This window comes from Ursus arctos, unplaced genomic scaffold, assembly GCF_023065955.2.
Source record: "Ursus arctos isolate Adak ecotype North America unplaced genomic scaffold, UrsArc2.0 scaffold_24, whole genome shotgun sequence".
NCBI lineage: Eukaryota > Metazoa > Chordata > Mammalia > Carnivora > Ursidae > Ursus > Ursus arctos.
In genome coordinates, this window is record NW_026622919.1 from 5,645,643 (window position 1) to 5,673,150 (window position 27,508).

Below are 27,508 nucleotides of genomic sequence, written 5' to 3' on the forward strand. Positions count from 1 at the left end.
CCCAGGTATCGTGGGCCTGAGGGTTTTGCTCCAGCCTGCAGCCCTCTCCCTCCCTGGCACAGTGTCTTTGGCCGGTCTCAGTCCTCATGCCCACGCCCCATGGCCTGGAGGCCTGGACCAGCTGCAGTGCTCAGTGACAGGTGCAAGAAGAGACGACTGTGGCCTTAAGCTGTCCCTGCATCTTGTGAGTCTGGATTTCTCCCTGACCATTGGCATGGTGGTCATCAATCTAGAGGGTGGGAACTTCAAGGACATGGTGGGGACACCAAATAAAGCCACCTGGGTGGCTCAGTTGGTGAAGCGTCTGCCTTCAGCTCAGGCTACGATCCCAGGACCCTGGGATCGAGTCCCGCATCGGGCTTCTTGCTCAGCAGGGAGTATTTCTTCTCCCTCTGCCTGCTACTCCCCTGTTTGTGATCTGTCAAAGAAATTAAAAAAAAAAAAAAAAAAGACAAGGCCTGAAGCTGGCCCCTCTTAGCAGGAGCAGCGGAGGCCAGAGAGGGACAGGAAGTTCCTGATGCTCTGAGGGCAAGCCTGAGGCTTGCCTGCCTTTGGAGCCATGCCTGGCACACAGCGGAGGCTCCGGGCGTGTTTGCTGACCAACCCGGACGGCCCTGGCAGCCCCACAGCGCAGCTGGCTGGATCTGCTCCTGGCATGGGTGGCAAAGAATCAGCCCAATTCCCAGGAGCTTTGGTTCCTGGCCTGGCTTCCGAATCGGGAGTGTTCCGTGTCGAAACTGGGGCTGCCGTGGCCTGAGACAGCAGCTGCCCCCCCAATCCCTTATTTCAGTCTGAGCTTTATATCTTCGCCCCTTAGAATGCAGAAGCTGCAGCTGGTCAGGACGCTCCGGGGGACAGGGTGGTGGCTGAGAGGACAGGCTCAGGGGCAGCTAGGCTCAGCCTCAAGGCCCAGCTCTCTCATTTGGATGTTTCTTTACCCATCTGTGCTTCCTTATCTGTAAAATGGGAATAAAAACAGTTACTACCTAATAGGCTTGCAAGGATTTAATGAAATCTGTGCAAAGCCTGGTGACTAAAAATATTTGACAACAGAAGTCAAGGGCTCTGACCAATCAGAACACAGCCGGGTAGTAAACCACCAGTACTGCTGACCGCAAGCTCGGTATTAGTATTACCAATATTACAGAAGCTGTTATCATCAATATTACAGAAGGGCAAAGGGGGTCCAAATCAGGAGATAGGTCAACCCCCTGGGAACAACCACAAAAAGAAACTCCCAGAATGAGTGAGAGGGTGGGCCATCTGCGGAGAGCAAGCATTTTCAGAGACGATGTCTGTAGATATTAGCGTGGGAGATGTGGACCCAAGTCCCATCAGGGAACCGGGCTGTGATTGCAACAGAGCGGCTAGAGCGGCTGGGAGCCCAGAGACCTCAATCGCATGAAGAAAAACTGGGTCTAGCAGGGAGGACCCAAGGGTGAAGAACAGGGGATGAAGACAGACACGGACTCCAGGAGAGAAGAGCGTCTCTACGGTGCCTGTCCTCAGTCCGGAGCCGAGTCTCACTCCGGCCTGCACAGACGCGTGTCAGCAACCTCCAGGCCCGCCTCGGCCACCGCGCTTCTGGCTCGCACACTGGGGCTCCCATCACTGGATAGTATTTCCCCATTCTGTCATGATGCCTCCGTCCTGCGTGACAGTTGGCTCTGGCTGTGCTGATACTGGTGAGTTTTTCAGCGAGCAGAGCAGAGGACAGACCTTGGCTTGGGATGCAGTGTCCCCATTAAGGTGCCACTTCTCCCCCAGTCCTGTCACATCTGGCCAGGAAAACGGGAAGGAGGGTCAAAAGTCAGAGGCAGACTTCCTTCTGAACAGATTGCATGTAACATGCTAGATGGGATTCAAAAACTGAGAGTAAACACATCTTCCAAATAAAATCAATGTTTCAGAGTTCATCGGTGAGCAAACAGGAGCACTGCCCCTCGCTCAAAGCCAGGTTCTCCAGAACAGCCAAAACAATACAAAGGACGAACATGGGGCAAATAGATGTGTTTCAGTCAAATTGAAACAACGGAAACAAAAAGGGTATGTGGGCCTCGCAGGGATTAGGAGTCCTTCTCTCTCTCCTCACTCAGTTAGCTCTTTCCTCCTCCAGCAGAGCACTTAGCCAGAGGGGGCCAGATTGTGTCTTCCTCTCACCTAGAGCACGAGAGCCTTTTATCTTTTATCTTGTATCTGGCTAATTGCACAGAAGAGTCCAATGATGTCTGTTGAATTAATGGATGACTGATAATAATAGCAAACATTTATTCTGCGCTTACTAAGTGCCCCGTGCTGGGCTGGGCCCTCTTTGAAGATTAGCTCATTCAGTTCTTCTGTAACAGTAATCACTAGCCCCATTTTACAGATCAGGGACGGAGGCTCAGAGAGGTCCAGTCACCTGCCTGAAATCACACAGATCTCAGATCACACAGATAGTCAGAGATTCGGGCAGAGATTTGGGCTCAGGACTGTTAGATGTCAAAGCTCAGCTAGGTAAAGGATTCAAAGAGAAGGGGTTGCTTCCTCCCACACTTCTCCAGGAGGGGAGCCCATTGGAAGGCATGGTTTGTGAGTTTAATCCCATTTCAACCATCCCCAACGGCCACTCATTGTCTTGCTTTGTTTTGCCTATGATAAAAAATGCTTTACTGAGAAGTGCTTATAAGGAGCAGGCCATGGGGCACCTGGGTGGCTTAGTCGTTGTGTCTGCCTTCGGCTCAGGTCATGGTCCCAGGGTCCTGGGATGGAGCCCCGCATCGGGCTCCCTGCTCAGTGGAAAGCCTGCTTCTCCCTCTCCCACTGCCCCTGCTTGTGTTCCCTCTCTTGCTGCCTCTCTCTCTGTCAAATAAATAAATAAAATCTTAAAAAAAAAAAAAAAAAGGAGCAGGCCATTAGATGAAATCTGGAATCGTCGTATTTCCCAACTTTTTTTTTTTTTTAATTCATTTCTTTTAGAGAGAGAGTGACAGAGAGAGTGCATGTGCCAGCGGGAGCGGGGTGGGGCGGTGGAGGGTGGTGAGCAGAGGGAGAGGGAAAGAATCTCAAGCAGACTCCCTGCTGAGCACAGAGCCTGGCTCAGGGCTTGATCCCACAGCCCTGAGATCATGACCTGAGCCTAAAGCAAGAGTGGGGCGCTTAACCAACTGAGCCACCAAGGCACCCCTCCCAAAGTTTTTAAAGAACAGTTTTCAGATATACTACACATACCATACAATTCACCCATTCAAACTATAAAATTCAGTGGTTTTGGTGTATTCACAGACAGGTACAACCACAGGCAATTTTAAAAGCATCCTCCTCGGCACGAAGAGAACTCAGTACCCGCGACTATCACACTTTATCCCCTCCATTTCTGTCAGCCCTAAGCAGCCACTAATCTCCTTTCTGCCTCTGAAGATATTCACCTACTCTGAACGTTTTGTATAGAAGGAATCATTCAATTTGAGGTCTTTTGTGACTAGCTTCCTCTGTTTACCATGTTTTCAAGGCTCAACGATATCGTACCGTGGATCAGCCTTCACTCTTTTTATGCCTGAGTAAAAATCATTGTATGGACCTGCCACATTCTCTTGATTGATCCATGTATCTCTTTGGGTTATTACCACCTTTTTTTTTTAAGTTTATTTTTTTTAGTAATCTCTACACCCAACATGAGGCTCCAACTCTCGACCCTGAGATCAAGAGTCACACGCTCCACTGGCTGAGCCGGCCGGGAGCCCCCGGTTCTTACCACCTTTTTGGCTAATGCGGATAGTGCTGCCATGAATATTAATGTACAAGTTTTGTGTGGACTTATGTTCTCAATTCTCTTGTGTATATACTTAGGACTGAAATTGCTGGGTCATATGGAAACTCTATGTTTAGCATTTGGTGGAAATGCTTAACTGTTTTACATTCCCACCAAGGTGTATGAAGGTGTCGTTCCTCACCAACATTTGTTATTGTGTCCTTTATTTTAGCCATCCTACTGGGTATGAAGTGGCACCTCATTGTGCTTTTGCTTTGCATTTCGCTAATGACCAATGATGTCAAGCACCTTCTCATGTGCTTGTTGGCCATTTGTATATCTTCTTGGGAAAAATGCCTGTTCAAGTCTTTGGCCCATTTTAAATTATCTGTCTTTTTTTGAGTTGTAAGAGTTCTTTGTGTAGTCTTGATACAAGGCCCTTAAATATATGGTTTGCAAGTATTTTCTCCTATTCTGTGGATTGTCTTTTCACTCTCCTGATGGTGTCTCTGAGGCACAAAAGTATTTAATTTTGATGAAGTACAACTTGTCTATTTTCCTTTTGTTTCTCGTGCTTTTGGTGTCCTATCTAAAAAGCCACTGCCTGAGCCAAGGTCACAAAGATTTACCCGCAAATTTATTTCTAGACGTTTTCAGAGCTGCATTTTTTTAAAAAAGATTTTATTTATTTTATTTATGTGACAGAGAGACAGCCAGCGAGAGAGGGAACACAAGCAGGGGGAGTGGGAGAGGAAGAAGCAGGCTCCCAGCGGAGGAGCCCGATGTGGGACTCGATCCCAGAACGCCGGGATCACGCCCTGAGCCGAAGGCAGACGCTTAACGACTGCGCTACCCAGGCGCCCCTAGAGCTGCATTTTTTTTTTTTAACTGAGGCATAAATAACATACAGTGTTATGTGAGTTTCAGGCATATGATATAATGATTCAACAATTCTATACATTACTGGGTGCTCATCACTATAAGAGTATCAGCGCTACATTTTGGGCAAACCCCTGAGCAGATCCCAAGCTCTATCCCTGGCCACAACTCTCCACAAAGCCCCCACTCTAGCCCCAAACAGGCTGCTTACATTTCAGCATTTCTGCTCCATGGCTTCGTATAGGTGCACCTGTGCACGGGTGCCCAGGCACAGGCTGGGGCCAGCTTAAGGGTTCAGGATGCAGGCTGGTGAAAGAGGAGGCGGGGAGTGTCAGACTCTACATCCAAGGCTCAGGACTGAGGAAGCACCTGCTGAGGCCAACAGTCCCACCCTAGGGGGGCTGCTGCCAATGGTCTTTGCAGGAGAGGCTATCTACTGCGCTAGGATCCACTGCCACTCTCCTTCAGTCTTCCATTGCTAACAGCTATGCCGGCGGGCCCATCGTGGAAAAGGGGCCTGTAGAAAGCAACTCCCTGGTCACCACCAAACTTGGCTTTCCTTATCTCAGTTTACACCGCGCGCTAGGCCCCTCTCAAAGACTCTTGATCAGGGTCGATGACCTCTCATAGAGGCAGGACTCTAGGACCTAGGAGAGCCCTTTGGGAAATCCAGGTCCGCTGGATGCGGGCTCCGATGCTCAGGCTGTGTGTGGGTGGATGGCCGGGCCTGTGTGGGTAGCGCAGAGAGGGGCGCCAGGGTCAGGGAAGGGCAGCCCACATCTTCCAGTCCAGCCAATACCACTCGAGTGGGCAGCCGCCGGTCTTTCCCAAAGTCCGCCGCCTGCCCGCGGTGGGGGCGTCAAGGGGAGCCGCGGCCGAGCGCGCCCAGCAGGTGGCTGGGGCCGGGAGGCGGGGCGGGCCCGGCGCGGCGGGGGCGGGAGGAGGCCCCCGGGTGGGGGCGGGGGGCGCGTACAGGAATGCGCGCCGCCCCCGCGCGGCCCCGCCCCGAGCATCCCGCGCCGACCGGCCCGCGCTGCAGGCCGAGCGTCATGGCCGCTTGCAGACAGCCCCAGGCTGCGGAGCTGCTGGCCGAGGCCCGCCGAGCTTTCCGGGAGGAGTTCGGGGCCGAGCCCGAGCTGGCGGTGTCGGCGCCGGGCCGGGTCAACCTGATCGGGGAGCACACGGACTACAACCAGGGCCTGGTGCTGCCCATGGTGAGGGGCCGGGAGGGGAGCCCCGAGTCTCCCCCGTGGCAGGGCGGGCCTGAGGCGCGCGGGGAGGTGCCTAGTCCCTCCACGGATGTTGGGCGGCCTCACAGAACTTTAGCCATCCTCCCCCGAGTTTGGGGGCCGAGCACGTGGGAGAGACCCGGGGATGGGGTATTTCCCACGTTGGAGGGAGGAAGCGGGGGACCCGCGAGGAAGTAGGCTAGGAGGGGGTGTGCCGACGCCTCTTCGCTCTAGCCCGCCCTCTGTAGACCGCAGATCCTCACCATCAGCCTGGAAAGGCAACTCAACTTGTGGGGCCCCAACGTAGCAGGCGGAAGGAGCGCCTCGGGCTCTGTATTCCAGGGGCTCCAGTCGCAGACCTGGGGTAACTAACCCTAGACCTCCGGCTCACCCGGTTCGGTTTACAGAGGAGGAAACTGAGGCCCAGAGAGGGCTAGTGATTTACAGAGGTGGGTTCTTGGTGGGGCTGCGATTAGAGCTGGGGCCCTTTCCACCTGGTGCAGCTTGGCAGGTGAGTGGGTACCGCACACCTGAGTCCACTCCAAAATGGGAAGGCATCAGTTGGAGCTCCTCTGACTCTCTTTTCCTTTCGAGCTCTACTCCCCCTGGCCCCACAGCTGGGAGCCCATGTTCAGGGCAGAGTCCAGGTCTACCCTTCTGCCGCACTGGCCCTGCCCCTGAAAACCCAGGGGCAGGACCCAAGCCCCCAGGGCCAACTCAGCACTCTGGTTCTTCGCCCAAACACCCCTCATTCCTTTCTTGTTGAGCCTCAAAGGGAATCTGAAACCTTTCATTCTTTAGAACCTTAGTACGGGAGGAGCCTCGTCCCCTAGTCAGCGGGCAGAAGCAGAAACTTTACATACTCTCTCCTGCCAGGCGCTGGAGCTTGTGACCGTGCTGGTGGGCAGCCCCCGGGCAGATGGCCTTGTCTCTCTCCTCACCACCTCTGACGATGCTGATGAACCCCGGCGGCTGCAGTTTCCACTGCCCACAGCCCAGCGGTCGCTGGAGCCCGGGACCCCCCGCTGGGCCAACTATGTCAAGGGAGTGATTCAGCACTACCCAGGTATGGGCCGAGGCTAGGGTCAAGTTCACACTAGTGCCAGGAGCACCGCCTCTCAGCTACGAAGCTCGTTAGTTCATCTAATCCACCATGGGGTAGCTTGTAGGAGAGCATCCCCGTTGTGCAGATGATGAGACTGATGCCCTGAGAGGTTCTAGAACTTGTCTTGAGCTGCCCATGGTATGATGGGAGGGGCCAGGATTCAAAGCCCTAGCCCTTTGGCCTCCAGAGCCCTAAACCAGGAGGAGAACTAGGAAGACTGTGTCCCAGGAACCTCAGGGTAGGAGGATGGAGGGTGCTGGGCCAAGGTGGTCTCTGATGATTGAGACACATCCCTGGGAGCGGCTGTCAGGCAGTTGCCTCCCTTCATACCAAAATGCACGTCCTTCGCGGGCTGTCCTCCCAGACAGCCCATCTCACCACCACCCATTCTTTCCAGCTGCCCCCCTCCCTGGCTTCAGTGCAGTGGTGGTCAGCTCAGTGCCCCTGGGGGGTGGGCTGTCCAGCTCCGCGTCCCTGGAAGTGGCCACGTACACCTTCCTGCAGCAGCTCTGTCCAGGTACTTCCTAGACCCGGCCCCCGATCCAGTCCGCCTTCCCTGAGGTGTCCTTGTGGTCAGAGCTTCTTCCCGCAATGTGGCTTCGGGAGGAGGGTGGGGAATCTCCCTGGAGTGGCACTGGAGCTACCCCGGCTCCCACCCCCCCCACCCCCCTCCTGGGCCCCAGCCTCCCCACCTCACCCTGTGCCGTAGACTCGGGGTCCATAGCTGCCCGGGCTCAGGTGTGTCAGCGGGCCGAGCACAGCTTCGCAGGGGTGCCCTGTGGCATCATGGACCAGCTCATCGCACTGCTGGGGCAGAAAGGCCACGCGCTGCTCATTGACTGCAGGTCAGGGGCTCCCCTTGTACCCTCCCTCCTCACCATCAGGAGCTTCTGGGTGGAGCATGCCCACTGGCTGGTGTGGCAAGTGGACACTTGGGCTTGTCATCTCCTCATTCCAACTCCATGCCAGGTCCCTGGAGACAAGCCTGGTGCCGCTGTCAGAACCCAAGCTGGCTGTGCTCATCACCAACTCCAACGTCCGCCACTCACTGGGCTCCAGCGAGTATCCTCTGCGGCGGCGCCAGTGCGAGGAAGTGGCCCGGGCGCTGGGCAAGGAGAGCCTTCGGGAGGTGCAGCTGGAGGAGCTGGAGGGTGAGAGCTGGCTGGGCACCCTGTGGGGGTGCCGGGCCTTCGTGTGGCCTCGACCCTGCCGTATACCCCCTTATCTCCAGGGGCCTCTGCTGTTCTCTGCCCTCTCCCCCTAAAACTGCAGACCTAGGGCTCCAATCTCGGCAGGGCTGCTTGAAATCACCTTTTTCTTCTTCTATTATTATTATTATTATTATTATTATTATTATTATTATTTTAAGTAGGCTCCACACCCAGCGTGGAACCCAGCATGGGGCTTGAACTAACAACCCTGAGATCAAGACCTGGGCTGAGATCAAAAGTCAGATGCCTAACCAACTGAGCCATCCAGGCACCCCTTAGTATTGTTTTTTCTAATAGGAGGATTATGGTGCCACCGTGGAAAATAGAGAAAAATCCAAAGAGGAAAACAATGAGGTGCAAGACCACCACCCAAAGATAGCCACTCTTGCATTTTAGCATATTTTTTTCCAGCGTTTTCTACATCTGTGTTTTTAGAGTTTAGTAGATGCAGTATTGTCACTTGTTTCTCTCTCTTTTTTTTTTAAGATTTTATTTATTTGACACAGAGAGCACAAGCAGGGGAAGTGGCAGTGGGAGAGGGCGAAGGAGGCTCCCCTCTGAGCAGGGAGCCCAATGCAGGACTCGATCCCAGGACCCTGGGATCATGACCTGAGCCAAAGGCAGACGCTTCACTGACTAAGCCACCCAGGCGCCCCTTGTTCCTCTTTTTCTAACGTTATCTGAGAACCGTTGCCTGTGCCAGCAGAGGCACGTCATCAACGAGGCCCTAGAAGCTACAGAACACTCCAGCTCGCCAGGTGTACCGTCACTTAGCCATTAACTGGTAATCCCATGTGACCCTATGATGGTTTTCATACACGAGTCTAATGCATTCTCTTGTTATTTTTCTTAGGATTAGATTCTGAGGAGTAGGATTGCAGAGTCGAAAGGTGCATGTATCTGAAAGGTTCCTGATACATGTGGCCAGGAAGATCGTATATTTGATAGTTTGAAGGTCAGATAAATACCCCCTCATTCTGCCATACCCTGTGGAGCAGATGCTATTATTACGCCCTGTGTTTTGGATGAGGGGTCCAGAGTAAGTAGCAGTGCCGAGCCTCGAACCAGGCAGCTTAGCCCCCTAGCCCGTACTCTCAGCCGCGAGGCCAGGCTGCTGGCGCTGGCAGTTGTGCCCTCCCTGGCAGTGTGCAGGTGCTCATTGCAGGGACGCTGGCCAGCCCTGTGGGACCGTCTTGTCCTTCTTGGTGAACTGTCTCATTCACATCTGCCCCCCTTGCTCTGCGCAGGTGACCTTGGCAGAGGTTTTCACACGGGAACACCTTGGTTGTCCCTCTTCTCCACTGTACCCCTTCCCCACCACTCCCCGGGGGGGCTCCCCTCCCTGGGGACCCCAGGGCTGCCCTCTGCCTTCTCTAGAGTCCTTTGTCAGAAGCCATCCTTTGCCTCCTTCCTGTCCTCTGCCTGGCTCCTCCCCTTCTGCTTGGAAACGCGGCCAGTTCTCTTCCCTTCTAAAATTGAATCTCTTTCCTCTGCCAATTTTGGGGGAAGACCTAATGCTTATGAACCCCATTTTGTCATCTATATTCACTTCTCAATCCTCTCAGTTGGCCTGCCCACCCCCCCGCCCGACACAGCAGCTTTCCCATGAGTGTCGCCCCGCCCCGCCTGCCCCCTCCCGCTCACACTCCCTCCTCCTTGGAGGCCACCGGACCTGCATGCTCACAGCCCTGTTTCTCTGCGTGGGCCTGCCCCAGGCTTTGTCCTCAGTGCACAGCACCACTGTTCCACTCAGGATTTGGATTGGAGCCTGCAGCCCCTTGCTCCCCAGGCTGGAGCCTCTCCCCATTTCCACCTGTGGCCCTGGAGCCTCTACCTGATTCCCAGCGGAACTCCTTATCCTTCCTCCCCTTTCGGCTTCCCCTGCTGACTTCCCCTTGCCTCTTATTTCTTACCCTTGTCACTCGTGTGTGAGACCTCAGTCACCTCGGTGTCCTCACTGTCCCCCCTGCCACTCTTCTCTCCAGTCTCTGTCCCCTCCATTTCTTCCTCCTCCCATGTCAGGCCCCTCGTTGCTTTCTGACTATTTAGCAGCTGCTTTCTGGCTCCGGTGCCTGCTTCTCCCAGCTCGGGCCCTCCGCCCAGGGCAGTCGCTTTTGTCAGCTAGAGCTCAGCTCCAGCCCTTCCCTGCTCCCAGACCTCTGTGGCATCCAGAATTAAGTAGCCAAGCCCCCTGGCGCTCAGGGCCTCCACTACCGACTCAGCTTGCTCTCCCTGCCTCAGCGGTAGCCAGCGGGACGGCCTGATCCTGGCGCGGCCTGCCTCTTGATCTTTGCCTGGGCTGTACACCAGCTCCGGAGCCCCAGCCTCCCCAGCGGGGGCTGCCCTGGTGCTTCAGCGTGAACGGCAGCAGGAGGGTTTTTTCTCCCTCTTGTGCTACTGTGGGCTCTTGAAGGCAGCGCTGTGTTCCCCCCACCTTGAAAGCCACAAGGGCTGGGGCTTACCCTTCTGTTTATTGAGCACCCACTGTGTGCCTGGCACCCTGCTGGGATGGGAGCTCTCCATGTGTTCTCTCAGTGACACGGGCGTCCCATTTTATAGTCGAGGCAGGGAGGCTCTGAACCTTAGTCACCAGCACAAGGTTCTATTTACAGCTTTGTCGGAACCGGGTCTCCAACTCCCAGCCTCCCACCCGCAGGCCACCGCCTTGGCGCCCCCACCCCCACATCGGCAGGGGTGCAGAGGTGGTGGGTGGCGGGTCCGCTGACCCCTTTCGCTCCCCAGCTGGCAGAGACCTGGTGAGCAAGGAGGGCTTCCGGCGCGCACGGCACGTTGTGGGTGAGATCCAGCGCACGGCCCAGGCGGCGGCTGCCCTGAGCCGGGGAGACTACCGAGCCTTCGGCCGCCTCATGGTGGAGAGTCACCACTCGCTCAGGTGGGAACCCCGAGGTGCCTGTATATCCCAGGCAGAGGCTGAGCCCCGGGGCAGGGTGGGCCGGTGCTAGGCCCGCCCTCTCGTCTGTCTCCTCTGCAGGGATGACTATGAGGTGAGCTGTCCCGAGCTGGACCAGCTCGTGGAGGCCGCGCTGTCTGCCCCCGGGGTTTATGGCAGCCGCATGACCGGCGGTGGCTTTGGCGGCTGCACTGTGACCCTGCTGGAGGCCGCCTCCACTTCCCAAGCCATGCAGCACATACAGGTGGGTGGACGCCAGCGCCCGGGGGTAGGAGGGATGGAGAAATGGGTTCCCAGGGCCCGGCCGGGCTCAGACCGCTCCTGCCTCTCCCACAGGAGCGGTACAGTGGAGCCGCCACCTTCTACCTCTCGCAGGCGGCCGATGGCGCTAAGGTGCTGCAGTGGTGAGGCACCCCCCTGGGGTGGCACCCGGCGGGCACGGGGCCTGCCAGGCAGCAAGTCACGAAGCTCCAGGCCTCTCACGCCTGCCCTCCGCATCTGGGTACTCAATAAATTTCTGCCTCCCACCGTGAGTCCCCGCCTGCCTGCCTCTAGAGGTGGGCGTGTGCTTGGGTATCAGAGAAGCTGGGTCAGAACCGCTCCCCTGCTCTGTGCAGTCACCGAAGAACGGACAGGGCAGAGCCAAGCGGTAGCAAAATCTTTTATTAAGTGCAGAACAAAGCTGGGCCCTTGTCATGTGGGTCCCAGCTCTTTGGTTACACACAAATGGGCTTGGGCCTGGGGCGGGGGAGTTGCAGCCAGAAGGGCCTTCTGGGACCTCTGCTCCCTTCATTCCTCCCAGAGAACACCTCCCTCTGCTCTGTAGCCAGAGGTGCTGGCCCTGTGATCAGCATGTAGGTGTGCTGGGCTGCGAGGGATCCGAGGATGGAGTAGCTGAGCCACGGCCAGGGGGAGGAGGCGGGGGGGGGGGGGGCAGGTTCCAGCACACTGTTGGGTAAGGGGTGGGGGGCTCAGGTCTGGAAGAACTGTTGGTCCACCTGGGTACTGAGGGTTCCACTGGTGGTCAGCGTCCGGCTCACAAACTCCTGGGTCACGTGGCGGGTGAGGGAGCCACCTGCTTCCAGGTGTTGGGACCCCAGGGTCAGTCCATCTGCAGGGGAAGTAGCACTGAAGGACTCTGCCTGGGGCCCTGCCTCTCTTGCTCTGAGAGCTCTGTGTTCCCCGCCCCCCCAGGAGAGTCTGATCCCCTGCCCAGCAACTCACCCAGTAGGAAGGGCTCGGTGGTGCTGGTGTGGGTGGTGGTGACGCTGCTGTATTCGCCTGGCAGTGAGTGCTGGAAGAGCCCAGGGTGGCTGCCCATTTGTGGGAAAGGGCCTGGCATGGGGGGACGGGCCAGTCAGAGATGATGGCAAGAGAAGAGATGGCCAGAGAAAGGGCAGGGGTTAAGAAGGGGTGAGGCACCCTACCTCCCTCCTGAGACTCGATGGTGATGATGCCCTCACGCTCTGGCCCGTAACCTTCGGTGGTCTTGGCCTGCACCTTGAACTTGTAGGGCACGTTCTCACTGAGGCCCGGCACAGTCAGCCGACTCTCAGGGCTGTCCCCATCCACCAGGAACGTGGTGGCTGGCTCTGGACAGGGAAGATGCCTTTAGCCTCTGCGCCTCCCTTTCCACCCCTCCCCTGGCCACCCTTGACCTGGGGGCAGGCAGCACCTCCTCCATGGGCCATCTCACAGGTCACCAGGTAGCCAAGGATATTCCCATCGGGCCTGCGTGGCCGCTCCCAGCTCAACTGCAGCGAGTCTGGGCTCAGGGCAGTGAACACCAGTGGGCCCGGGGCACTGGGTGTGCTCAGGGTGAAGGCGGAGCCTGGAGACAGCAGAGCAAGGGTGTCAGTGTGTGTGTGAGTAGGAGACATCGTGGGGGCAGCCGTGGGGTAGGGAGGCGGCTCACCTGGTAGGGGGCAGAGCGGACTCTGGGGGTGCACCTGCGACTCAATGGTGATGATGCCCTCGCGCTCTGGGCCCCAGCCTTCCTGGCTCTGAGCCCGCACACGGAACACATAGGAATGGTTGGGCAGAAGGTCTTCCACCACCACTGAAGTCTGGCTGGGGTTGGGGATGTTGAGCTGATGCAGCTCCCCTGGGGGTGGGTTGGGTGGGAGACAGTGGAGCAGTGTTATTCCCACCTCTGGCCTGGTCCCACGCCTTCCCCAGGTGCCACCAAGACCCGGTTATCACTCACCCAGGATTAGCTGTGGTTTGGGGGCAGGTGGGATCAGCCTGGTATGGTATGGTCAGTTGTTTTGGTTGTACACTATACAAGGGATGAGTGCAGCCTAACATCCCACCTATGTTCTGGCTGATTATGGGCCCAAGTCCTACTGCTGTGAGTTTGTCTTCCCAGGGAAGCACTACTTCCCAGCTCCCACAAAGCCATCTCTCAGGCCAACAGAGGCCCCAGGGCCCTAAGCCAGTGAAGCCTTGTTAGGCAAAACCTTAGCAGAGGGAATGACCTGGAGAGAAGCCCTGCGAGATAGATGAGGACTCAGGAGAAAGGAGGCGGTGAAGGGCAGTGAGGAGGATGGAAGTGAGCGAGCCTCTCAGTCTGGTGGGGATCATTAGTGTTCGAAGGACTTGGGTGGACTCCTATCCAGCCGGATTCTCCTGTGTGTCCCGAGACGCGGCCCAGCCTGGCAAGGCCCCACCCCACCGCCCGCCAGCAGCAGCTGGGCCTCACCGCCGTTCAGCAGCTGGTACTCCACGCTATAGCCCTGCAACACCTGCTCGCACTGTGGCTCCTGCCAGCTCACTTTCAGAGACGTGGGTCCCAGCGCTGAGAACACCAGGCGGGTGGGTGTGTGGGGCACACCGGCAGCCAAGCGGGAGTCTGAAGACGGGAGGCCGCAGTCAGTTTGTGGCAGGGGACTCCAGGCAGGAGTCCTGCCTCTCTCCCCCCTGACCTTCAGCTGTCTCATCTCTGCTGACTGCTGGCCTGGCAGCTCGCTCACCCTGCAACACCCTGTCCAGGCCACCCAGCACCTCCCGCACATCCCAGAGTGGGTGTGGGCCCTGCCTGTGCCGACAGGGCGAGCACCACAAGTTGACCCGTGCCCCCCCCCCCCCAGCCCAGTACCCCTGGAAAGGACAGAGGCTGTTTTAGGCATCAGCACTGATGGGGATGGAATGGCGGGTAAGGTGCTGGGTCTGGGCAGTGGCCACAATGAGCAGATGGATGACAGATGGAGCAGGACAGCTGTGGAGACACAGGGTGGCCACCCCGTACTACCTGGGCCCCGAAAGGGCGCTGCTGGCTGCCCAGCCAGGATTATAGTGTCTTGTGAGTCCCCAGAGGGGGGAAGCCCCTTCATCTGAGCCCGACTCAGGGGCCCCAGGGCCCAGGACAGCGGAAGCCTGCTCCTCCCCTCTTCCCAGATGGGAGGGAGGCCTAGGGCAGGACAAAAGAAGAGTGAGCAGGCAGGAAGTGTGTGTTGGAGGGTGGGCAGCAGGGCACAGCTGGGCCAGTACCCCGAGCCTCCTGGAACTGGAAGAGAAGGAGGGTCAGTGGGAGAGGCAGGCTTGGTTGTGGACACTCACTGTGGGAGGAGAGGGAGGTGAGGGTGGAGTAGTCTCTAGGCAGCGTGGCGGAGTGCGAATGCTCTGTGCGGGTCAGCGAGTGGTAGTCCCGCGTGAGCGTGGAGGATGTACTCAGCACCCGGTGGGACAGGTGTGGGCTCAGGTGGGTGCCGTAGGCGGTGTTGGCCACGGTCATCCTGTGCAGGGAGTTGGCACTGCCCGGGAAGGCAAAGTCCATCCGCCCGTTGACCAGGTGCTCTGCAGGTGGAGAACAGGGTCACTGGGACAGACATGTACCTGAGCCCCATGGGGCAGGCTGTGGCCCTGGGAATTCCTAGGATTACCATTCTTCCGGGGTGGGGGACTTGGCATAAAGAAAACCAGCTTCCCTTGGCCCACAAGGGCCAGAAGCTCAGTGTTCCTGTCAGAGTCCAAGGGGTCACACAGTCTTCTGCAGCCCATGTCCGCTGGCCCTCAGGATGCCAGTGTGGATGGTCTGAGCACCGCTGACCCCAGCCGGGAGACTCACTGCCCTCGTAGTTAGCCTTGCCTTGCAGCGGGGGGAGCCCAAATGCCTGCCCTGTGTCCCTTCAGGCCTCTGAGGGGTCTCCTTGGCTACCACGGCCTGCCCCACTGGACACAACAGACTTCTGACGTTGTACGCGCCTGCGGGCAGTCCTGCTTTGAGGACAGCCTGGATGCCTGCCCCGAGGCAGGGGGTGGGGGTCCCTTGGCTCTGGGGGTCCGCCTCTGCGCAGTGGCACCTCCCCATGCTGGGCAGGGAGCCTTCACCGGCGGCCTGGCTACAGGGGCCTCGGGCCGGGCAGCGAACGAGCGCGCCTAACTGGGTGCGGGGTCGGGGCGCGCCGGGCAAACCCGTCACCTCCGGGAGGCCTGGGTGTGGCGCGGCGGGCCAGGCCGCCACCCTCCCCGCCCGCGCCCGCCTCCGCGTCCGCGCGGTCGTCCGGGGGGCCGCGGGGCGGCTCGCCGTCGGAGGAGCGCCCGCTGCTGGCCGACAGGCGCGGGATGAGCTCCGGGGGCAGCCGCCACGTGATGCGCCGCAGGTCCAGCTCCTCCCCCAGCAGGGGCTCGAACTTCCAGCCGCCGCCTTGGGAACAACGAAGGGCCGCGTTGGCACCGCCGGCGGGCGCGGGCGGCTGCGGGAGGGGGCGCGGCGGGACGGAGGCCAGCGACGTGAGCCGGTCCTCGGGCTCTCCGGAATCCAAGTGTGGGGGGGCGCGGGTGGTCGCGGAGCAGGCGACGACGGGACCCTCGGCCCGCGAGGCGGAAGGCGAGCCCTTCCGTGTGAGCCAGTGCAGGCCGGGCTGCAGCCGGTGAGGAAAGGCCCCCCCGGGGGTGGCGCTGGCTCTGTCACCAGCTGCGAGGTCTCCAGGCGGGAGCCTCCGTTTCCAAACCGAGTACCGAGAGTCATCTCTCCCCTGCCTGCCTCCCAGGGACAGTTCCAGAAGCCACTGAGTGCGTCCCAGGTGGTGTTAGCAGCTTAGTTTGGACACCTGATTCATACCTGCTGCTCTTTCTCAGACCCTCAAAACCCCCACGACCCTTGTGGGTTCCTTAAGTCCAAGCTCAACCCTGTCAGGGCAAGGAGGGGAGAGAGTAGGAATCCTGGAGGATTTTGACTTGTGGTATGATATGATTGGCACCCTGTTTTACAGATGACACTGAGGCACAGAGAGGGTGAGCAATTCATCTGATGGCCACAGCAGAGCCAGAGCTAAGACTGAGTACCAGGGAGCCCAGCCGAGGGCCCTTTATGCCGCACTGCAGGGAATCAGGAGGGTGGAGGAACAGGACCAGGGACGGGCAGGGGCCATGCCTGCCGCCTCCCACACAGCCTGGTCCCTGGGAGATGGCCTGAATGTCCTGACTCCCTGGCACAGCCTTCCGGCCTGTGTAAGGTGTGAGCTGTGTCCACATGGTCCTGTGTGCGTGAGCCTGCATGACCCTGTGTGCATCTGCTCCCAAGCAAGTCTGTTTGTCTGTGCTTGTACACAGATGTGCACACGACTGCCCGTGGGCCAGGTTGGCTTTGCCCCCTCTCTACCCCGCGCCGGTGTGGTGCCTGCCAAATGGTAGATTCTGCAGATATCCGTGTGGAGCTGAGAGGGATTTCTAGCCTTGATCTCTAGGCCAGGTGGTCACCGGCCCTTTTGCTTTCTCTGGACACCAGTGACAACCCCACCTCCTCCCCGGGACTTCCTCTCATGGATCCCAGACCCACTCACCAGTGTCATCGGAGACGCTGGGCCTCTGGCTGCCAGCAGGGGAGCGCAGAACGTCATCACTGTACATGAGGAAGCTCTCGTAGTCTTCCCCACACTGGGCGTCCACAATGGGGATGTCTGGGATGATGGGGACTGCAGGAGGGGGAGGGGTGAGCCAGGGCTGCAGCCCCAGCCCCCTGTCCTCCCCTATCCGTCCTGCCCCGCGCACTCACTGGACATGGGCCGCTTGGGCTGGGTGGCCAGGTTGATGATGGCCTCCCGCTCGGGGCCCCAGCCTGCCCCGTTGCGCGCCTTCACCGTGTAGCGGTATGGCTGGGACTCCCGAAGGTTCTCGATAAGCAGCATCCGCCTCTTGGGACTGTCCACCAACACCTTCTTCATGGGCCCGATGGGTCCTGGGGCAGGGAGAGCGCCTCAGGTGGGTCATTCTAGGTTCCTGCCTGGCCCCACCCCACCTCTGATGTAGGAGGGCTCACAGGAGACTTCCTCTGTGATAGTGGTCATGCGTGGACTAGGCGTTATAAACCCCAAATGCGCCAAAGGTGTGATTTAGTTGTTGAGGTTGTGTGTGGTCTGCTTGGCTGGTAAAGAGCAATGAGCCTGATGTCTAGAAGAATCTCTCTGTCCTCTGCCCTGTTGGGCCACCCCGGGAGTGTGGAGCCTGACCCATGTTAAGGTCCAGAGGTCATATGAGGTGGTGAGCTGCCCGTCCCTGGGACTGACCAAGGAGGAGTGAGGGCACAAGGAGGAGGTCCCTGCACCAGGTGGACGTGGAACCAATTTCCCTCACTTTCTCATGTTGGCAATTGGCGGGGTTGCCCACTCTTCCCTCCCTTCCAGGACTGGGAGGAAATAGTGCTGCCAAGTAAAATGTTACATGAGCTGTACCAAAAAAACTGTTTATCTGAAATTCAGGGCTTCTTCTATTTGCTAAATCTGGCAACTCTCCTCTGGCCCTAAGAGAACCGTGTGAAAATGAGCTACCGTGGTTCCGCGTTTGGGAAGGCACCCCTGAACTTGTGACCACTGCACATCTATTTCACGCCTCCTGTCCCCACCTGGACCGTGAGCTTCCGGGCTTCGTCTTGGTATGTGACCAGCCCAAACCTGACCACAAACCTGATGATGCCTCGGCAACCAGACCTGCAGGGCACGACCACCTACCGGGATGAAGCCACCTCCCTCCTGCTTTTTGCCCCCTCCCCTTCCTGCCGTCCCGGGACAGGAGGGGTCCAGGTCCTTACGGTTGTCCTCGTTAACCAAGCCGTAGCAGACCTCGTAGGCCGTGATCTCGCCATTGGTCTCAGCCGGCTCAGCCCAGCTCAGCTGGGTCACGGTGGAGGAGACGACATTGAAGGCCAGACGCCCTGGCTCACTGGGTACTGGCGGGGAGGGGGGCAGTACAGGAGGAAAGCTGTCAGCGGCAACAGAGGAAGGGCAGGGTTCTGCGAGGTGCTGGGGGGGTTACAGAGCGGGGCAGGCTGGCCTCAGGTAGCTCGGGGACAGACGGAGGTGGTGAGGCCTCACCTTCCTGGTGGGTGCGGCAGGACACCAAGGAGCTATAGGGGCCCTCGCCCTGTGCCCCGTAGGCGCACACCTTCATCTCGTAGTCACAATATGGGTACAGGTTGGTGAGCTCCACCGAGGGCACCTTGCTGTCAAGCAGGTGGGCTTCGGACTCAGAGTCACCCTGGATCCAGTACTTGACCTGCCCCCAGGGAGGAACGGGTCAGTGGGGAGCAGCAAGGGCCAGAGCCACCCCTCCATCCACGGACCTCCTGCTCTTGTTGTCCCCTTTGCACGGATGAGACATCGAGGGGTTGGTGACCTGCCAGGTTCACGCAGCAGGGCTGGGGCAGAACTGGGGTGTCTCCTGGGTGGGCAGAGGGGGCACATTCCAGGAAGGAGGGCAAACATCTGAAAACTTGGGGATGGGTCTTTCCTGTTCCCCAGGCAGATGGGGGTTCCCCGGTCCCCTTGTGTTTGGCTCACTGGGGTGAAGCCTGCCCTCTCCGCCCCCTCGGGGCCCTCTGGCCTCAGGTGGCCCACATCCCCAGTGGGTACCAGGCCTCCCCATCCACCTCCCTCATTGCCTCCTACCTTACCCTGTACCCTGTTGGCTTGCCAGGAGGTGGCAGCCAGTTGAAAAGGATCTTCCGGGACCCCGCAGCCTTGGCATTGGGGTTCTGTGGGGCACCCAGGTCACCATGAGGAGGGAATGATGACAGTGTCTGGCTTGTGAAGTTCCGGTCCAGTTCGTCTGTAGGGAGCCAAGCCCGAGGGAGCAGCCAGCTCAGCCACCCCCCTCTTTGCCTGAGGCAGGAATCCACCCTCACCACCAGGGGGCTCCCCCCAACCCTTCTGCACAAGCACTCAGCTGACAGCTGCCCACCCAGGCCTCTGGGGGGCTGGTGCCCCCACTGGTGCCACAGAGGGCATCCTGCCCTCCTGATGGAGGAGCCAGGAGGGTCTCTGGTGGAATGAGAAGGAGGAGGGAGTTCGTCTGGCCTTTCTCCCTTGGCAGCCAAGGGAATATTCCATATAACAGCATTTGTTCCTACACACCCCCCCTTCTCCCCTCTACCCTGAGAATCCTCCCTCCTCTCCTATCTTCTGGGAAAACCTTCTCTGGGGTGGGCTTACAGACACCGCCATCCTGGAGGCTAAGGACCCATAAGAACTGTTTCACTCTCCGGGAAACACCTGCATTCTAGTTGGAACTGAGGCCGAAGTCAAAGGGCTAAGGCCTAGCAGTGGGGATCTTGGCCTGCCAGCAGGCTGGCTAGCCATGACGCCACTCCACCCTCTCTGGTTGACAGCAGGATTGCCGGATTAAATGCAGGACACCTAGTTAAGCCAGAGTTTAAGATTAATAACAAATAGGATAAGTGTAGCCCAACTGTTGCATGGGACGTACTTATACAAAATCTGTTCCTTGATTATCTGAAATCCAAATTTCACTGGGCGTCCTGCATTTTTACTTGTCAACACTGGCAGCCTCCATGGAGAGGCTCCCAGCCCTCCCTGTGCACCCCCTTGGCTCCACGCACCTGGGTCCCCAATGATGACAGTGGCTGAGTGGGGCTGGCCCAGGCGGGCCCCGAACTTGGGGTTGGTGAGCTGAATGTGGAAGCGGCGGGTCTGGCGGCCCCGCAGGAGGGAGTCCATCTCCTGTAGCTCCAGGAGCTTCACGTGCAGCTCCTTCCAGGTCTCCCCAGGTTGGAACAGCAGCTCACCCTCTGCGGGGATGTAGTCCTGGGCGGGGTGGGACAGGGTCAGGGTCCGACCAGGCCTGGAGAATGAATCCCAGCAAGCACGCCACCCCAACCTCGTGTATGCGGCAGAGACCACCCCATGCAGACCATCCCACATGGACAGGAAACGGCCGATGTTTCTATAGCAAGTCCCGTACATCAGGCACTTTACAAATATCCGCTCATTGGACCCTCACAGCGCTGTGAGTGGAGCTAGGACTGTCCCCAATTTACAGATGAGGAACCGAGGCACACAGAGGGGAGAAACTTGCTGAAGTTCACACAGGTAATTGTGGTAGAGCTGAGATCTGAACCAAGGCCCAGAGATGGGGCTGTATAGTGGATATGAGAGCCCCACATGGGCAGGCCCCACCCAGGGAGGGAGGAACTGCCCCCCACACTGTGGCTCTGAAGGCTGGGATCCCACCAGGCCCCAGGCCCTGCCTCCTGGGTAGCGTGCCTCCATCAGCTCCAGCTTTCTTCTTTCTTTTCTCTTTTTCAAAGATCTTATTTATTAGAGAGAGAGAGCACGAGCATGAACAGGGGGAGGGTCAGAGGGAGAGGAAGAAGCAGACACCCCACTGAGCAGGTAGCCCGCCACGGGGCTCGATCCCGGAACCCCTGGGATCGTGACCTGAGCCAAACGCAGATGCTTAACCGACTGAGCTACCCAGGCGCCCCTCCAGCTTTCTTCTTTCAATGCGTCAGAACTCTCCTGAGCATCTGGGATGCGGGCATCTGTGTGTACAGACGTGGTATGGGGTCCATCAGCAGCAACCGAGGGGGGATCCTGCGCACCTGCGACCACTAGGTGGCGCTGCAAACCAACGTTTCAAGTCCAGGCCCAGCAGGGGGCAAATTCAAGCGCTACAAACCCAGAACCAGAGGCTGCAAATCTAAGCAGGAGTGACCTGCTAGACGACTGACCTGGGAGAACACTTCCAAACGTCAAAGTCAAAACAAAGTGGGAGAATTGTACTAGATTAAAGGAGACTTCAGACACATAACAAAATGCAATGCCAGATCCCTGATAGGTTCCTAGATTGGGGGGGAAAAGCTATCAAGGACATTGTGGGGACATGTGAACAAGGGGAGATCTGAATATGGACCAATTATTAGGTAATATACTACAATGTGAGTTTCCTAAAGTTGGTAATGATGTAGCTGCGTAGAACGGCCTTGTTCTCAGCAGGGGCCGGCAGAAGCTGTCGGGTCCAGGTGATACCGACACCTTACTTTGAATAGTTGGACAAACGAAACAAAACGGAACACAGTTCTCTCTCCGTGTCTCTCTACAGTTACAGATAAGACATACACATCCACACGTGTATGTGTCTCTAGGTACGTGCATCTATCCCTATCTCTGCAGAGAAGGAGAGAGAGAAAACAAATATATATTGGCGACTCTATGTAAAGGGTAAATGGGTGCTAATTTTATTAGTCTTTTCATTTCTCTGTAGGTTTGAAGTTTGTCAAAATAAAAAGTTGGGAAATAATGTTTTTAAAAACACGTACATACCAAAATATCCTTATAAAAGCACACAGGATCACCAGAATCTCTTAAGTAATATGGTGTATTCAGTGAAATTTATGGACCTACAAATTCTCTTTTGGAACTCTTACTGGGAGCACTGGAGCAGTAATGAGAACTGTTCCATCGAATAAAAGGAAGTGAAGAGCGTGTGGCCAGGCTGGGGGAGCCTGCTGAGCGCACGCTCCCCTGCATTTGCCTGACAGGCCTGTGGGCCCAGTGAGACTACATTCTATTACCCTCTGAGTGAATTGCTGATTTGAATATTTTTAGTTTGTAAATGTTGATAATAAATTCAGAAAAACAAACAAACCTGTAAGCCAAGCCAAGCACAGGCAACACCTGGGTTTGGTTCTTCCCAGAGACTGGGGCCCAGCGATGCCGGGGATGTGGGCCCACGTGCTCGGCACTCCCTGCCTACAAACGCTGCTCCCGCGGCTTGGCCCCTGGAAGGCCTGCCAGGCAAACCGTGACAGCCCTTGGGGAGTCTCTCCAGGGCCATGGGGCGTCTGATCCCACCTCAAGAAGCCCAAAGCCCCAGGGACACCTGGGTGGCTCCGTCGGTTAAGCATCTGACTCTTGATTTCGGCTCAGGTCATGATCTCAGGGTCCTGGGATCCAGCCCCGCATCCGGCTCCATGCTCAGTATGGAGTCGGCTTGTCCCTCTCCCTCTGCCCGTCCCCACTGCTCGTTCTCTCTCTTTCTCTCTCTCAATAAATAAATAAATAAATAAATAAATAAATAAAATCTTTTTAAAAAGCAGCAGCAGCCCAAAGCCCAAGACTGGGGCAGATGGAGAGTCCCCTTCACTAGGAAGGGTTTGGCTGCCGGATAGATACTGGCTTGTTGGAAGGGAGGCATGAATGACCTGGACGTGTCTCTGGCAGCAATGGGGCCTCAGCTCGGGCACCACTGGCACTTTTGGTGAGCGAGACACCCCTGCTGCCGAGTGGCAGGCGCAGATAGACGTGTTCTTGGGAGATTAGCCGGGGCACAACCAGCAGCCAGGGACTCCGGCAGCTGCCATGTCCTGCTCTCGCTGGGCCCCTGAGAAATGCCTTTGACCCCATGGCGGAGCCTTACCCGGTTGCCCTGGGCAGTGTTATCCTGTGTGCGGTAGGAGACCTGGGACTTGCCATTGTCCAGGATGCGCCGGACGACAGGGATGCGGGCCACTTGCTCCCCACCGCTGACTGTGTACTCGGGCTTCTCAAAAGACACTATCCCGCTGGCTGCAAGGACCCAGGGGCCAGTCAGGGCGTCCTGGCCTCGGCCCCTTCTCAACACCCACCCTCCCTCTGACCCAGCCCCGCCTCGACTCCAGGAGTCTGTCTGTCATTCCTCGCTCCACCACCCTCTGGGGAGATCAGGGGAGAAAGGGAATGGAAAATTCTTCCAGAAAAGATTGAGGGGGCTGAAACAGTCCCGCTGATATCCCGGACGTGTCAGGGCAGAGAAAGGAGGCCAGGCAGGGGCACAGCCAGAGATGAGGCCCCGAGACTGAGGGCCGGGGCAGAGCAGGACAAAGTCCTGTGTTTGCTGGAACAGGTGGGCAGGAGGGCTCAGGGGGCCAGAGCAGCCCCTCTGGATTCAGGAAGGACGGTCATCAACAACCTGGGGTCCCGGGGGAGCAGGTAGGGAAGGCAACGAAGGTGTCAGTGGTACAGTGCTTCCCCTCTGGGTAGGCCTGGGTAAAATGAACTCCCACTGCCCTTCCCGCTCTCCTGTCCTGGCATCCTAGGGAGGTCCATTCAACCTCTGATGGTCAAAGGCCAGAAGGGAGGACAGAACAAGGGGGCATTGGAAGCAACTTCAGGAGGACCCAAACCCGCGAGGGGTGTAACAGAAGCTCCCACGTGGGTGCTCGCTACCAGGCACCGTGCACCGACATACAGCCACATCCCTCTCTTGAGAGCCAGATGCCCATTTTACAGATGGAGAAACCAAGGCTCGCAGGGGTTAAGTGACTTGCCTCGGCCATATGGCCAGGCCCCATTTCCACTCAGATATCAGGAGGAACAAGGGTTCCCAGAGCCCCCTCTCTGCCCCCTCTTGGCTCCCTCCGCCCCGACCTACCTTGCTCCTTGATGATGGTGATGTTCACCAGGCGGCGGCCGAGGGTGGCGGTGCCCATGGGTACGTCGATGGCTTCCACCAGCAGCTGCTTCTCGTCGTCGTCCTCGGGCCGGATGAAGAGGGGTACCCGCACGTCTACTAGCTCCACGCCCTCCTGGAACTCCACCATGCCCCGGGCATCTGGGTGGGCATTGGGGGCCAGTCAGGTAGGGGTTAGGGGGCCACACTGGGTTGGGAGGCACTGGGAGTGGTGCGGGGAGCCTGGCCGCCTACCCTGGTCTGCAGTGAGGGTGTAGTAGCCTGGGGCCACCTTGAGCTCGTGGAAGGAGCCCTGTTCCACATGCTTCTCTGTCAGCTTCAGCAAGGCCTGCTTGGCTGAGCGGGGCGCCAACAGCACCGTGTCCACAATGGTGTGGTCCTGCCTGCGTGGGGGCGGGGGTCAGGTGGGGATGTGTCAGGCTGGCCACGATGCTGGCACTTGGCCCCCATCTCCCACCCTCCTGCCTGTCCTCTTCCCAGCAGGGGACAAGATGCCCAGCAGCAAAAGTGCAGGGTCTTCAGAACTGGCCAGCCCTGGAGGCCCCTGCCGGCCTTGCCACCTCACCCTGAGCCTCAGTCAAGCCACTGTGCCTCCTTGAGCCTCAGGGTCCTCATCTATGACATGGGGCCCCCCTTGGCCCTCCCAGCCACACCCCTTCAGGTGAGATCCCAGGAGTAGATGCAGGACAGAAAAGATGCTACGGGTATGGGCGCTGGAGTCAGACAGGTTGGGTTCAAATCCTGCCTCCATTTCTCAGTAACTAGGTCATCTGGGGCAAGATACTTGACCTGGGGCTGCGCCACCCGTGTGCCTTCAACTCACTTTTTCCCGGCGTTGGGCTGCTGCCTGTGGGGACCGAGAGGGGACTGTGAGCCACACAGTGTCTGGGGTAGAGGCACGCCCTGCTTGGGGGGGTGTCCCCTAGACTGGGCAGTATGGGCATCTCCCCCCACCAGCCCCGGGCACCCAGGACCCACCGGAACTTCGTCTGCTGGAGCTTGTGTGCGTCTGTGATCTGTCTGTACACCTCATTCAGCTGCCAGGCAAGGGAAGGCGTGAGGCTGGTGCCCTGGGTAAGCTCTCTACCCAGAGCCATCCGGGCCCAATGGACATGGTTGGCTGGGGACATGCACAGGGGCCTGCACATTGCCTTGTCCCCTTCCGGAAACTTTCACAGGATGACCCCCGGCCTGGCACATGTCCAAGGAAGCCCCTCTTCCCTACTTGGAAAAATCTGGGTTCCACAGCAGCTCTCCCCTTGCTCGCCCTCCGCCGGGATCACACCCATGCCCAGAGATCAGCTTCTTTGGCCCTTACGTTCTCCTCCACCTCCTGGCGCAGCTGGTTACACTCTCGCGTGTCAGGCTTCAGCAGGTTCTCGGTGCATAGGCGGGCGAGGCGCAGGGACAGCCCGTAGGGCACTAGGGACAGGCAGGGGTGGGGGTCATCAGCTCCCCACACAGCAGGCGCCCTGGAAGCCCCCTCCAGCAGCCATGCTAGGCTGGTGGGGGGTGGGGGCAACCGGCTGGCCGAGACCCTGAGGCCTGGAGCACCATCAGGAAGGGTAGAAGGTGGCCAAGCCCGTGCTTGCACCCAACCCCAGAGAAAACAGGAATGCTGTGACTCGAAGGCCCGAACAGTGGTGAACGTGCCCCCGGCCCCAGGGACACTGCCAAGAGCCACCAGGCCAAGCCCCGCCCTCACCCAGCTCCGTGGGGTTGGTGCTGGAGGTGTGGGTGGCAAAGCCAGGCCGCTGCACGTTGTTGGTGATCTTCCACCGGACCGTGTCCCGTCCCTTGAGGTTCCCGCTGCGCAGCATGGGTGTGTCCAGGTGGTCCGAGGCCATCAGGTTCTCCCGTAGCATGTAGTGGTCTTCCTTGAAGCCCACCATGTGACCTGCGTGACACGGTCCTCCACATGGGGCCTCCCCTAGACCCTCCCCACCACACCCCCTCCAGGTGGGACCCCCAGGCCTCCTGCCTCTGTTCCAGACTCAGCCCCTACTTCCCTTCCACCCTATCTGGGAGAACGGGTGGTCAGAGCCCTCACCGCCCCCGCAGATGCCGGGCTAATACCTCGGTTGCAGCAAGGGAGAAGAGCCAGGCAAGCCTAGGAGACAAGGGGGGTGGGGATGACAGCTAGGACAGCTGCCTCCGCCCACGGAAGCCCCTCCAGCTACCCCCCTCTCCATGCCAGTGGTCCAGAGGGGCAAAGTGGCTTCCCCAACACCAGGATATCAAGGAAGGTGAAGGGATCTCGGTGTGGAGCACACAGGGTGAATACAGAGGGTGATGGGGGCAGAGGATTCCCAAAGTCTGTGCCATGGGATCCTGGTCCTGCCAGATGATCTGTAAAGTAAAGGATCTATGATCGAACCCATTTGAGAAGCACTGAATTCATTCTCCACGCCCCTCTTAGAGTCTGACGATGAATACAACTAGATCAAAGGCTCTGAGAAGTCCCGCAGAGAAGAAGCCTCTTTCTCAAATGTATTTGATCATCGACGTCTTTTTCTCTGTAACACACACTAATATCCCACAATACCGGGGCTACTACACGGTGTCTCCTCTGTTCCTACAATTCAGTGTTCCGTGCTGGGCCATCCTTCATGCTTTCTTGCCTCTTATCTCTTCTCCCCAGTGAAACTATCAGCCCCTGGTGGGCCAGGCCCTTTCTTCCCTGTTGGCTCCCATGGCCCTTTGCATGTGCCTGACCTGAGGACAAGTAGTCTCAGGTCACTTATGGTTGGGAGAGGTTAAGAGCTGGGGCGGGGAGGCCATTAGAGCTGGGTAGAAGACGTGGGTTCACCTGGCCTCTGCCACCTATGAGGACCTTGGTAGGGGTGGGGCCCTAGGGTGGTGGGGACTCTGGGGTAAGTGGGGACACTGGTGGGAAGTGGGAACCTGGTGGGGGTAGGGGTCTGTAGTGGGGGATGGGGACCCTGGCGGGGGGCTGGGAACCTGGTGGGGGATGGGGACCTGGTGGGGGAAGGGGTCCCTAGGGGTGATGGGGCCCCTGATGGGGGATGGGGACCCTGGGGTAAGTGGGAACCCTGGCAGGGGGTGGGGCCCCTGGCGGCGATGGGGGTCCCTGGCGGGGGGGGCGGGGCCCGAGGGAGCCCCCACCTTGCAGCAGGCACAGTACTTCCAGCAGAGCAGCAGCAGCAGGGCCAGGAGCAGCAGGAGGAAGATGAGCAGAGGGATGAGCCACCAGAAGGACCTGGGTGGGCAGTCTGCGGAGGAAGGGGAGGAAGAAAAGGAGGAAGGCGATGCCCACTCCCCGCGGGGGCTGCCAGCCCGCCCGCCGGCCCTGTCCGCCAGCTCACCCTTCTTCCTGTGCACCAGGACAGTGCTGTTGGGCCCGGGGGCGCCGTCGCCCTCCACCGTGTAGCTGTACGTGCAGTCATCCTCTTCATCCCGGAAGGAGCAGTGCTCCACCACGTCCTCTGCTGCGCCCACAGATGGTCAGCAGGGTCCCCCAGGCCCGGGCAGGTGCTCCCTACTCTGGGGCCCACCATGCCCACTGCAGGGCAGGACGCACCTCCCTGGGGGAGAACGCAGGTCCCCGGGCACAGGGCCAGGCTGAGGTGGGGCGCTGCCCTGTCCCCGCCCAGGAGCATCAAAGGCTGCAAATCTGTGCCCCCCTCCTTCCCATCTTGGGTGTCACTCAGGAACTTGGCTTCTCGAACATTTATCTGACCTAGAGGCGAGGAGGCTGTGTGCCCCCATGGCCCAATTATGTGCCCCTACTGTGTTTGT

General features: G+C 58.5%; 2 protein-coding genes across 9 annotated transcripts in view; one reads left to right on the top strand and one right to left on the bottom strand.

The window, feature by feature from the left end:
- The first annotated feature begins 5,603 nt into the window (after window positions 1-5,603).
- Window positions 5,604-11,592, top strand: GALK1 (galactokinase 1). Its single transcript, XM_026484137.4, has 8 exons — window positions 5,604-5,823; window positions 6,715-6,904; window positions 7,341-7,460; window positions 7,653-7,788; window positions 7,913-8,094; window positions 10,897-11,047; window positions 11,147-11,309; window positions 11,402-11,592. Exons 1-8 carry the CDS (start codon window positions 5,659-5,661, stop codon window positions 11,471-11,473), a joined length of 1,179 nt encoding a protein of 392 aa, XP_026339922.1. The 5' UTR covers window positions 5,604-5,658; the 3' UTR covers window positions 11,474-11,592.
- Window positions 11,593-11,713: 121 nt separating this feature from the next.
- Window positions 11,714-27,508, bottom strand: part of ITGB4 (integrin subunit beta 4) — a 29,338-nt gene continuing 13,543 nt past the window's right edge. For 2 of the 8 annotated variants that reach the window (XM_044378725.3, XM_044378724.3), the window contains exons 17-41: window positions 27,076-27,198; window positions 26,876-26,982; window positions 25,826-25,859; window positions 25,455-25,646; window positions 25,068-25,171; window positions 24,728-24,786; window positions 24,573-24,596; window positions 23,984-24,132; window positions 23,711-23,890; window positions 22,718-22,866; window positions 19,899-20,103; window positions 18,954-19,108; window positions 18,376-18,556; window positions 18,093-18,230; window positions 17,061-17,243; window positions 16,849-16,980; window positions 15,486-15,710; window positions 14,624-14,860; window positions 14,316-14,474; window positions 13,767-13,916; window positions 12,981-13,169; window positions 12,741-12,896; window positions 12,493-12,657; window positions 12,290-12,400; window positions 11,714-12,176 (exon numbers count right to left, since the gene is read on the bottom strand). In XM_044378725.3, the coding sequence (XP_044234660.1) occupies window positions 12,037-12,176; window positions 12,290-12,400; window positions 12,493-12,657; window positions 12,741-12,896; window positions 12,981-13,169; window positions 13,767-13,916; window positions 14,316-14,474; window positions 14,624-14,860; window positions 15,486-15,710; window positions 16,849-16,980; window positions 17,061-17,243; window positions 18,093-18,230; window positions 18,376-18,556; window positions 18,954-19,108; window positions 19,899-20,103; window positions 22,718-22,866; window positions 23,711-23,890; window positions 23,984-24,132; window positions 24,573-24,596; window positions 24,728-24,786; window positions 25,068-25,171; window positions 25,455-25,646; window positions 25,826-25,859; window positions 26,876-26,982; window positions 27,076-27,198 (3,647 nt within the window). In that variant the 3' untranslated portion in view covers window positions 11,714-12,036. The remainder of the gene's footprint in view (window positions 12,177-12,289; window positions 12,401-12,492; window positions 12,658-12,740; window positions 12,897-12,980; window positions 13,170-13,766; window positions 13,917-14,315; window positions 14,475-14,623; window positions 14,861-15,485; window positions 15,711-16,848; window positions 16,981-17,060; window positions 17,244-18,092; window positions 18,231-18,375; window positions 18,557-18,953; window positions 19,109-19,898; window positions 20,104-22,717; window positions 22,867-23,710; window positions 23,891-23,983; window positions 24,133-24,572; window positions 24,597-24,727; window positions 24,787-25,067; window positions 25,172-25,454; window positions 25,647-25,825; window positions 25,860-26,875; window positions 26,983-27,075; window positions 27,199-27,508) is intronic. The other 6 variants (XM_044378726.3, XM_026484123.4, XM_044378728.3 and 3 more) reach the window with 6 other exon arrangements.